The 12,203-nt window shown below is 35.2% G+C and overlaps 1 protein-coding gene across 2 annotated transcripts in view; it reads left to right on the forward strand.

Moving 5' to 3' along the window:
• Window positions 1-2,727: 2,727 nt before the first annotated feature.
• The window catches only part of LOC106667201 (septin-7-like), a 38,963-nt gene continuing 29,487 nt past the window's right edge, over window positions 2,728-12,203 (forward strand). The window contains exons 1-2 of one of the 2 annotated variants that reach the window (XM_014395007.2): window positions 2,728-3,104; window positions 9,045-9,046. In XM_014395007.2, coding sequence (XP_014250493.1) covers window positions 3,092-3,104; window positions 9,045-9,046 — 15 coding nt within the window. In that variant the 5' untranslated portion in view covers window positions 2,728-3,091. The remainder of the gene's footprint in view (window positions 3,105-9,044; window positions 9,047-12,203) is intronic. The other variant, XM_014395006.2, reaches the window with a different exon arrangement.

Below are 12,203 nucleotides of genomic sequence, written 5' to 3' on the forward strand. Positions count from 1 at the left end.
GTTGTTATTTATGGTTGTTTGTCGTAGAATTCAAGACACCGCTCATCCTTTAATTTTCCAAAAAAGAAAGTGTCAAAAAACCAAGTGTATGAGCAAGTTTTTGACGCGCAGCAGGTGGAATGGAAAGGAAGTAAAAGCAAAAGAGATTTGATGTACATGGAATATATAAGAGGACCTAAGATGGATAAGTATGAAACTCAAGGACTAGTAAAGCAGTATTGCAAAGCTGAAAATCACCCACATACAGAACATATCTGGAAATTGAATGCATGTCAAGTTTACAAGCCTTAATAAAAGCAAAGGAATTGCATACAAAATGCTTGCAGAAAAATGGAAAAACTTGTGAATTGTGTTGGTTTTTCGTTTTGTTCGTGTAAGAATAATTTTTTTACGTTTAAATATGCCAGATTTTTGTATTTTATTGTATCACGTAATTACTGTCGAATACTTATAGTTTATTGCTCAAAAAAGTTTTAGTTTGAACATGAAATTAAAGAAGAAAATGCCCAAAAATCGAGCGCGAGTAGATTAATTTTGAACAAAATTGTTTCAATGCGTCTTTTGTTGTGTTTATGGTGGGTGTTGGATTTTGGCTTTTTTTAAATTTAATTTTATTTCATAACTACAATTTTTTCGGACGTCAAATTGGAAGATTCAAGACGTTTCATATAATTATTAGTGAAAAAATAATTAGGTGTGAGACTGAAATATAAAAGCTTGAAGTTCTTGAATGCTCAGATGTCATCTACAAGACAAGACGATCATGTTTTTGATCGCCAAGTCGAGTCTGCTCGTCCGTTCATTTTCCAAAGAAGAAAATGCAAACAAACCAAGAGTAGGAATAATTTTTGACCAAATCTAGATGGTATATAATGGAAGTAAAATCAGAAAAGATTGATGTACATTGTAAGTAAAAGAGGACCTAAAATGGATCCCTGTGGAACGCCAGAATCAGTAAAGCAAATGTCAGATGAAATAAAAAATTGTAATTGGTAGAATTGGAAATTAAATTTTAGTGAAAGCTTGATTATCTAGAAATGGTTGATTGTCCCAAATGATTTGAAAAATGTTGAGGTTGAAAACTTCAACAGAATATTTCACAGTTCACTTTTTAACCTACACAGCTTATTATAAATTGATGAAATGTCTTGGATCTATGATAATAGGAGAGGAGACGTCTTTAAGGTTGTTTGTCGGTTGGAATCGAGCGAGTACATGGGAGAGATGCAATAGTGAGACTTTGGCATATTTCAAGCACGAGTGGATTCATTTTTAAAAAATTGTATCAATGCGGCTTTTGTTGTTGATGGTTGTTTGTCTTCTACGACTCAAGACACTGCACATGTTGATAATTTCATTCGTTAATTGTACCACCAGATAGATAGATGATAAATATAGAATAATTGTTTGACCCAATGTAAATCATTCGTTTACAAAGTATAAATGCATCAAAGAGGTCTTTTATTGTTATTTATGGTTGTTACAACTCAAGACGCCGCTCATACATTTGATCGTCAAGCCGAGTCTGCTCATCCTTTAATTTTCTAAAGAAGAAAATGCGATAAAACGAAGTGTATGAATAAGTTGTTCTCCCAATGCAGATGGAATGTAGGGAAAGTAAGAGCAGAAGAGAGTGATATAGATGGAAAGTAAAAAAGGACCAAGATTGACCCCCCCCCCCTGTGGATCTTCGGAATCAATAAAGCAAATGTCCGATCTTTTGGAGTTGAAATAAAAAACTGTAACGGAGGCCTCATATATTAATTAAAAAGTTTATAGTTGGTAGAGCTGGAATTAAATTTTAGGGGAAAATTATGAGGTTTAAACATCAATAGAGTATTTTATAATTAATTTTTTTACTTACACTGCTTATTTTAAATTGATGGAATGTCTTGAATCTATGATAGTAGGAGAGGAGAGCTCATTAAATTTAATTTGTCGTTTGTCAAACATTATTTAGACTTTGGCATACGTAAAATTTTCAAACCCGAGGATTCACTTTTAAAAAAATTGTATCAATGCATCTTTTGTTGTTGGTGGTTGTTTGTCTTCTACAACTCGAGACGCCGCGCATACTTTTGATCTTTAAGCAGAGTCTGCTCATCCTTTAATTTTCCAAAGAAGAAAATGTGATTTAACGAATTGTATGAATAAGTTTTTAACCCAATATAGATGTACTTGTAAGGGAAGTAAGAGCAGAAAAGACTGACATAGATTGAAAGTAAAAGGGGGCCTAAGATGGACCCTTGTGGAACTTCAGAATCAATAAAGCCAAAGTCGCATCTTTTGGAGTTGAAATTGAAAACTTGTAAGGAAGTACTCAAATATTAATAAAAACTTTATAATTGGTAGAGCTGGAAATCAAATTTTAGTTGAAGCTTGATTATTAAGGATGGTTGATAGACCCAAATGCATTTGGAAAATTTTGAAGTTGAAAACAACAACAGAATATTTCATAATTCACTTTTTTACTTGCATGGCTTATTTTAAATTGATAGAATGTCTCGGAGTGATAGTAGAATAGCAGACCTTGTTAAATTTAATTTGTCGGTTGGTATCGAACATGGGAGGGATGCAATATTTGACTTGGGGATATGCAAGCAATGATAAACGAGAAATATTTAGCATTGCAATTATCAAATAGTTGCCAATTAAGGAAATGAAAAACGCCCCCCCGAAACCGATAGCGTCAGCAGTAAAAAAAAGGACTTGTGGTAGATTCAGACCTCAGTGAGTCTCAGTTCCGTGCGCCCCTTCCACAATTTCACCCGGTGCGTCGAGGACGTAAAAATATAGGCTTGTAACACAAACCGACCTTTTTTGACGTGTTTATCATTCTAAATTAATATATTTTTCGAGAAAGGGAAAAACACCCGAGATAAAAATAGTTCGTACCTGTTGATGACAGTCGATCAGACGAGAAGTGATGTTTTGTCTTGAAAATCAATAAGGGGTGTATCAGCCCTGAGAATCGCGTTGAGGTTCAGTTTCTGTCAAGTCGACTTTCCGTTAAACACATGTTCAAAGTCTGCCCTCTCTGAACGGTCTCCATTTGTTTACATTCTTGGATTTGAAACGAATTCCGGCAAATATGCAAAGGAGTGGTGAGTGCTTTGATTCTTATTTAAACCCAATCCCGGCCAGGGGGGAAAATCCCTTTATTGCCGGCATCGAATAATAAACATGGCGCCAAAACATTATTTTTCGATGTTAACTGCCTTTTTAGAGGACTCAGATCGAAAAGTATCTGTAAATCCTCGACATTGGGTAGTTTTTCAATTGTCTCTCGACGTCCCAGACTCCCGTTCCGTTGCGTAACAAATAAAATCTCCGTCGAGTAGTACGAGCCGATAAGCCCTCGCATTTATTAAATAATTTGAATCCCCGGTATTAATGAAGGAACAAATGAAAAATACAATTGTACGTTTTGGTAGGGGTTTTTTTGGGGCGCGAAAAAACTCATAATCGCTGTTGCGAAGGCCGTCTTGGTCACGCCTATCCATCGAACCCGCCCGGGCGTCTTCGACAGTGCCCCGTAAGACGCGGGTTCCGTTGTGCGTTGACCCTAGGGCGAAGGATGCATTGGAAAAAAAAAACCAATTGAAATTCCCGTTCGGTACGGCGTTGACCAAAATTGGACTCGCTCGACGGGTTGAATGAATAAAATCGAATCGACCTCCCACCCGATTAAACCTCATTTAGATTTTCACATTTGCCTTAATTTAATTTCCAACTCCATTTGGACGCTTCTCTGCTTTGATCGACACTTCAGCAGTGACGGCTGTTCAAAGCCTTAGCGATCAAAAGCACGAGCGGCGTCTTGAGTTGTAGACCACAAACAACCATAAACAACAACAAAAGACGCGTTTTAGTAAAATGAATCCACACAAACTTAATTTGTTGGCATTGTCTTATTTAAGTCTATTTTCTAACTAAAACCCTTTTTGGACACTAAACTATGCGATAGTATGTGTCATTAGGTGTTACATTAAAAACATAAACTGACATATTCAAACGTAAAAAAGTATTCCTGTACGAACAAAACGACGAAAAACTAACACATTTCCCACTTTTTAAAATTTTTAGGCAACCCTTTGCACTTATTAAGGCTTGTAACTTTGACATGTAGTCATGTTCCAAATATGATCTTTATGTGGTTGATTTTAAGTTTTACATAACATTGGCATTATTAATTCTTGAGTTCTACATGGGTCCATCTAGTTCCTCTTCTATATTCCATGTATATCAATCTCTTTTTGCTTTTTTACTTCTCTTCCATTCCACCTATTGTGAGTCAGCAAATTAATCATACTCTTGGTTTGGTTGCATTTTTCTTCTTTAGAAAATTAAACGATGAGCGAACTCGGCTCGGTGATCAAAAGCATGAGCGGTGTCTTGAATTGTAGATGACAAGTGGGCACTCAAAAGTTCCAAGTTTTTGTATTTCAGTCACACCTAATTATTTATTTAACGAATAATTATATGAAATGTGTTGAATCTTCCAATTTATCACAGAAAACAATGTTTTGTTACAAAATAAGTTAAGGTAGAAAATGCCAAAATCCAATTTTAATTAATAATTTTTGTCCTGTACTTTTTAATCAACAAAATTACAGTCATATTTTGTCATTTTTTTAAAAGTTTATAATATAAGTTATAAATTCTTTCTCCCTTCTCTTCTTGAATTTTCTCTGACCCAAAGGATTTTCTTATATATATTTTTAAAAAAAATGTATTACTACATTTTTAAATTGTGATTATAAAGGAAAATGGCTTGAACATGAGCCAACTAAAATTATCTCAATAATGATTAAGAATGCAAAAAAATTGATGACGCATCTTAATTTATTTCACTTTATGTTGTTAAAAAAGTATATAAATTGTCTTACAAAAATATTTTTAACGAAAGTCAATGCTAAATGTCTGCTAAATAGATGCCAAAATCATCTAATGTTTGCGATTTGATAATTACATTGCCAAATATTTATCGTTTATAATTGCTTGCATATCCCCAAGTCAAATATGTTTGTGTGATTATTTGAATAAATATTTTATTTTTCACTGTTTACTTTTTTAAAAATTTTATGGTTATTGTTACACAGTCTTTTGTTTACATGGTACATACACTTTGTGAATAATTAATGTAATTAAAAGTTGGTTTCTATATCATTCCCTTAACTTCAAAGGCTGGAAACTTTGTTTATGTTTTAGTGAAAGTATATTATATATCTTGCCTGCTTAGAGAGAGGAAAACATTCCTTATAGAGAGATTTATTACCATTTAATCCCTAAATTTATAATAAATTATAATATAAAAATCTTTTAGTCTGATAGTTTTGTGCACACACACACTTTATTTAGTTTGAAATTAAATCCATTATCTTTTGTCATTAGTTACAGGTAATTAGGAACTGTTGTAGTCAAAATAAACACCAGACAGCGATCTTTATATAGTACTAACTAATCCCATTTGCACAAAATGTAGCATTATGCCCTTCCATTCTGCTACGCCTAAAGATCGCTTTCAGTTAATCTTTTTCCTTTGTTGATTTTGTTTGATATTATTTTTATTCTTAAACATTTTTCTATGGCTGAAGTCAGGCATTTGAGTGAGTATGGAGTATGGCATCAGTGTCAGGGTCATAACATTATTAGAGGAAGAATACAGCCACCAAGAGACAGCGTATGTCACTGTACAATAGGAAGGGTTCTTCGGCGCTTCAGAAATCCAGGGCTTCACACTAAATGGCCAGGACAGGGTTGACCTAGGTCTATGGACAAGAGAGAAGGTAGATTTATTCGTCATCAGGCTCTACATAACCATAGCATTACTAGGTAATGAGAAAAGAAATCTGATAAGACAAGTCTGAAATGTTTCGATTTCCTCCAGGACTGTAAGAAGACTCAATGAAAATAATCTCAGGGCCCGGCACCCGGCTCATGGATACTACAGTTAAGAAAATGGCCAAGCTTCAATTCGCACAAGAACATGCAAATTGGACATTGGAAGATTGGGGACTAGCTCTTTTTACAGATGAGATGAGATTTGGCCTCAAATCGTAATTTCATTCTGAGATGCTTCAGAGAAAGGTACACCCCCATGCTGTATGGTTCTCAAGTGGCTTTCCTTGGTGGGTCATTGATGTTCTGGGATTGCATCTCCTTGGATGCTCGCACCAAATTGGTTGTTGTGCGAGGAAGATTTCTAACTTCACAAAGGTAGTTAGAAGACATAATCGAAGAACATGTTCCATTTGCCGCCCACATTGATGAGATATTCTTGCTAATACAGGATATTGCCTGGCCCCTTAGAGCACGTATTGTGGGTGACTTCCTGAATTGAGTGCTTGGTGTGGCCAGCTCGAAGTTCAGATTTGAACCCAATTGAACACATTTGGGACCAACTTAAGCGATGAGTATGATGGTGATACCCAGGTCTTAATACCCTAGAAGAGTTGGAATCGGCAGTTCTTGATGGATGGGAAAGAATCCCTCATGATTTTATCAGAAATCTTTTCCAAGGAATACAAAGTCATTTAAGGGCCAGTGGTGGTGTGATTATTCTGTCAATCAGTGTATAAAAGAGCATATGTTGGTAAAGTAATTATTTATTTTGAAAAGTTTTTCTAGGATAGAAATTTCTCTTCCTCCAGCCCATAGCAAAAAAATCATTCAGTCATTGATTGAATAAAGCAATCATTCCTGAATTTGTTATTTGCAACCGACTTAGAATCCATCTTCAGTCCTCATTCCATCATAATACACCTCATGCAACACTGGTACCACTTCTTCCTCATATCTACCCAAACCTTTCCTCCTGAAATTAAGTACTACATTTACAAATTTCTAAGAAATCCTCTGGACACTGTACACATTTACACTCATTTTCCTCTATTATGGAAGTATTCTGTAGGCATTCTCATTCCCAAAGCTTACAAACCTCCCAACCAAATATCTTCCTACTAACTCATCAGAGTTTTTCCTATGATGTACAAAATCTTCAAAAGACTTTTAAAATGTAAAGTACTCATCATAGATTCACCTAATAAAGGTAATCATACCTTTTCATCAGTTAGGCTTCCTTTTCCCTCATTCCTTCCACCAGGTGATAAAGTTGAATAAATATCACAGTTTTATTAACCACAATATAAAAATATTATAACATTACAATTATGCCCCATATGCTGTTGGGAACAATTCCTTGGTGTGATATCTCCTCCTTTACTTCATACTAAGGTGTATTTACTGTTTTTGCAAGCATTGAAAAACTTGGTTGCACATTTAATTATGAATTCTTCAATGTTTTCTACGCCCATCTTTCCCTACATGCCAGACATATACGGAGGCTTCCCAAAAGTGTCCATGTGTCAACCTCCTTAATCACCCTTGTTTTACGAGTCAGATCCTCCGAGGGACATCTATCGACAGAGCTCTTAATGCATGAAAGCTTCTTTGACAACCCAGCCTCACTGGCACAAGTTTATTATTTTTATATCATTCATATTTATTTTATTAGTTGAAAATATTTTATATAACCGCTCGTTAGATAATGGGGTTTTCGTTCTGTTGTGGTTGGGAAAAAGTGAATGGTTTATTTCCTGCNATAATATATGTACATATAAATATATATAAAACTATCAGACTAAAGAGAGTTTTATAAATTTATTATAAATCATATTATTATAAATTTAGCTATTAATTTGGAATAAATCTCTCTAAAAGGAAAGTTTTCCTCTCTCTAAGCAGGCAAGATTTTATGGAAAATTACGGTATGTAAAGATGGGCTAAGCAGTGTAGTAAAAGTGGTAACTTTGTACCAATTAGTTATTAACCATTTTTATTCCAGTTAATTTAAGAACACAAATAAATAAATTAATGTGTGTACAAGCAAGATTTAGATTTTCCACTTTTCTTAATAATATCTTTTCAAATAGAGGTTTAAAATTGATTTAAGGTAGTAAAACAACAACTTTGGCTGATTTGAGGATCGAAGGGACTATTATTATTAAGAACAGTACCTCAGTGCCTCTTCACACACTTTTCTTGGTGCCTTGTCTTACCAAAGTGGCTTTATACTGTAAACACTCTAGTGTCTCACATTCACAAAGTATGTGTGCAGATGTCTGATTTATCTTGAAAAGAGGCCCATTCTTTATATAGGCATATATGTAAGTTTGTTCAAATCTTGCCAGCCTCAATTTCCCTTACCTTCATTTTTCAGAGTTTTATGAATCAATTAGCTTGCCTCCTAGTGCTTGTGTCCAGTTCTTGAGGTTTTCTATCTTTCCATTCTATTTTTCCAGATTTTAAGCACACCACTCGAGTTATGTGAAGTTTGATTCTGGTTCCATTGGTGACAAGGTTCTTCTTTGGCTAGTTGGTCATCCTGTTTGTTTTCTTCAATACCTTCATCTCCTGGAACCGACCTGCAAGGTGTAGGTTTCAAGGTAAACTTGGTGTTCTCCTAAAACCATTAGGCAATTCAGGGATTCCCAGATTTTCTTCTTTATCAACTTCTATGTGCAGAGTTGAATACCATGGGCCTCAGCCTGGAAGATAGTTCCCAGTCCAAGAGGTAATTCCATTTACCCGTACACTACCTCCCTGTTTCATCTTTGTTCCTTCTTTCATATTAAGGCCCCCATTGCCTGGTTGTCTTTCTTCCAGAGATCTATGTCTACTTGGAAGGTTAAAGCATGCTTCCTGTTCATTATTTTTTCTATCTCGAATCATTTTTTTTGGCTAGTTGGTCAGCTTTTCATATCCTATACCTTCATGTCCCTGACCTCCTCAAGGTCCCTTGTGCTCTCCTAAAACCAAATTGCTTTAACAAACTGCCTAGAGCCTCAATTCCACAAAGGTTATATGCCTATGTCTGATTTCTCTTGACGTAAAACCTTCTTTAGATGATAGTTCACCCAGGCCAGTTGTTAATCTTCCTCAGATCTCAATCTGAGACAGAGGAGTTCCTTGGCTCTCCTTTGACAGAGTATTATGGTTCTCCTCGTAACGTGTGTCCAGTGTTTGAGTTTTTCTTTCTCAAGCTGTTTCCAGCTCTGACTTTAGCTCACTCTTCAGTGTGCCTAGTTATGGTTCCGGTACCATGGGTGATAGGATCCTTGTTTGGATAGTTTGTCAGCCTGTTCGTTTCCTTCAGTGCTATTTCAAGGTCACCCTGTTGTGTTCTAATGCTATTAGGCAATTTAGACCCCAGACTAGTTTGAAGCTAAAAGCATAAACATTTAGTGCCTTTAGTAATGCCCTGACTGTCCAAAATGTAGAGAACCAGTCCAAAGGGTTTTGCTTGGGTGTGTTTCCCTTTAATCCTAAACCTTCTGAACCTTCTGAGCAGCCATTTTTGTCAAAGATGTTAAGACACTTCGAAGGGTGTGTTCATTTTACGTTTTCCTCTCTTTTTGTCAGCCATCCTATTTCTTTAAATTTTATCTTGAATTTTGTGGTGGATTCTCCTTAGATCTGGTTTTCTTTTTTTGTATCTCAGGAATGTTTTGACTATCTCGAAAGCTGTCCTTTTTCTCTACTTTTCAATTTTGTTTCTGTGTCCTTATGCAGTGTTTTTTGCCACCACCAGAATCTCTTGTCAAAATTATTACTCTGCTGTAAGAATCTAAGAAACTCAAAGTAATTGACAGTCTTGATACTAGGCATGGAGATAATCTAAAACTGTTAAAAATTGTGACCAAATAACTACTATTGGACGAGTAAATTTTACAATAAACTACCGTGAAAAATCAACTACTAAACCTCAACTTCTAATCGGGCAAGGACACTTGATTTAACACAGTTTTCGTTTTATGACTCATTTTGGGATATCAGCGTTTAAAAAAATATATATATATTATATGCCCGATGCCCCATTTTAAAGATAAACAGAATTTTTCAACTTATCTCACGTTAAGATAAATAATTTGGGTTGGATTTTAAAACAGGAAATGTTCCAGATAGTGGTACATCATGTTTGTCATGTGTAATTGTTTTTTTATTTGATTTGTCTAATGTACAGATTTTTATAAGAGACAAATTTTATATTTTAATTTTTCTTTCTGTCTGTTCCATGTTCGGTTCTTTGCTGTTCTTCTGCTGCAGCTGTAAGTATTTTAGATTGTAGAAAAAACGATATGGTCCAAGGGGAATCACGAAATCTATGAAGTGGTAACTGATAAGATTGTAATGCACTGCCAAATTATTTTTTTCTCTCTTTCTCTCTAAAAGTAAAAGTTAAAAAATTACTATAATTTTCGGGAAAGGAATGTTTTTAAAGTATAAAGCGTATAAAATTGCCACATTTTTTCATAATTCTCAGCGTGAATAAAACCGCACGATATATTTAAAAGAAAAACTATATCTGATTGGTCATGTATTGAATCGATATTACATTATTAAATAATAAAATGAAAAAAAAATACCAATTTAATTTTTTGGAATTATGATATATAACACCTTTTTAGTAATCTCTTGACCTAGTTCTCTCTTATTCTCATATCTCCTCTCACTTCTCTCACCGGTATTTCTCGATTTCTTGATCCCCTTATCTCTCAATCTCAGTATCTTTTTCTCTTTCTGTGCTGTATTTTTTCGAGGGAACAAGATCAAGAGATCGAGAAATGGATAAGAGTGAGAGAAAGAGAGAGAGAGAGAGAGAGTGAGAGGATGCGTGAGAATGAGTGAGAGAGATATAGATCGAGAATTGGATAAGAGTGAGTGTGAGTGAGTGGGACATAAAATATTAGGACATTGAGAGAGCACTAAACCAAGAGATGGAGAAATGAATAAGTGTGAATGAAAAAAGAGATCAAAAGCTCCAGAAATAGATAAGAGTGAGTGAGGGGGGAAGAGAGAGAGATGAATAAAAGTGAGTAAGAGAGAGTGCTAAGGCCCTTCGGGTCGTTTTCGATTTTTATTTTCCCAAAATGGGTTTAACACAAAAAAATTAGTCTACTCGTCTGTTAAAAAGGTTAAATTAAATAAATAAAAATAAATTATCTTGAAACAATTTTATTGAATGCAGACCCATAAACAAACCAAACTAAAGGAGCAAATGAAATTAAAAATTCTCTTATAAAGAAGAGTGAGAAAGTGTGAATGAAAGTGAATGTGTCTCTCAGTGAATAAGAGAGAGAGAGAGAGAGAGAGAGAGAGAGAGAGAGAGAGAGAGAGAGATATGAATGAAAGTGAGTGAGAAAGAGGGAGAGAGAGATGAATAAAAGCGAGTGAGTAAGAAAGTGAAATTTTTGCAGTCAGAAAACTGTCGATTACAGAGAAATTGATACAGTCAAAACTAAATATACATATTTATAATTTTCAGTTATTTAATAAGTGTTAAGAACAAATGTAAGTACTCAAGGTTTTCAGGGCCTTCCGAATTGATCGAGAGATCTTGAGCACACCTGAAGGGTGTGGGATTAGATCAGCCGGATCAACTCGGCCCCCCCCCCTGTAATGATATTCTAAGGATCATCAAGAGAAACAGAAAGAGAGAGAGATATGAATAAAATTGAATGAGAGAGGGAGAGAGAGAGAGAGAGAGAGTAGATAACAAGATCAAGAGATCGAGAGATCGAGAAATAGATAAGAGTAAGTGAGGGGGAGAGAGAGAGAGAGATGAATAAACGTGAGTGAGAGAGAGAGAGATGAATAAACGTGAATAAGAGAGAGAGAGAGAGAGAGAGAGAGAGAGAGAGAGAGATGAATGAAAGTGAGTGAGAAAGAGGGAGAGAGAGTTGAATAAAAGTGAGTGAGTAAGAGAGAGAAAGAGACAGAGATGAATAAAAGAGAGGAAGTGGGAGAGAGAAAGAGAGATGAATACAAGTGAGTGAGGGAGAGAGAGCGAGTAAGAGAGTAAAAGAATGTTAGAGAAAATAATTTTATTTTTGGGGGGAAACGTTCCACTTTTATTTCAAAAGAAATATTTGATTTATTTCTCTTTTTCGGTCAGTGTTTGACCTGGTTTCGAGAGTGCTTCTGGCCAACGAACCCCCAGGTATACAACAACATGTCTCAACGACACGTATAAAATGTTGATAAACTGAATTCTTTCCAGTGGGGGAACAATTTGCCAAGAAATTTATATTCAAATAAATTGTCGTGACAAACGGCAACATGGAAGGAAATGTTTTATCTTCTGTGACATCACTTCACACCAAACCCTGGAAGTGGCTTGGCCATTTATCTCAACGTTGATT

The sequence above is a fragment of the Cimex lectularius genome, unplaced genomic scaffold, assembly GCF_000648675.2.
Source record: "Cimex lectularius strain Harlan isolate CLEC.00 unplaced genomic scaffold, Clec_2.1 scaffold118, whole genome shotgun sequence".
Lineage (NCBI taxonomy): Eukaryota > Metazoa > Arthropoda > Insecta > Hemiptera > Cimicidae > Cimex > Cimex lectularius.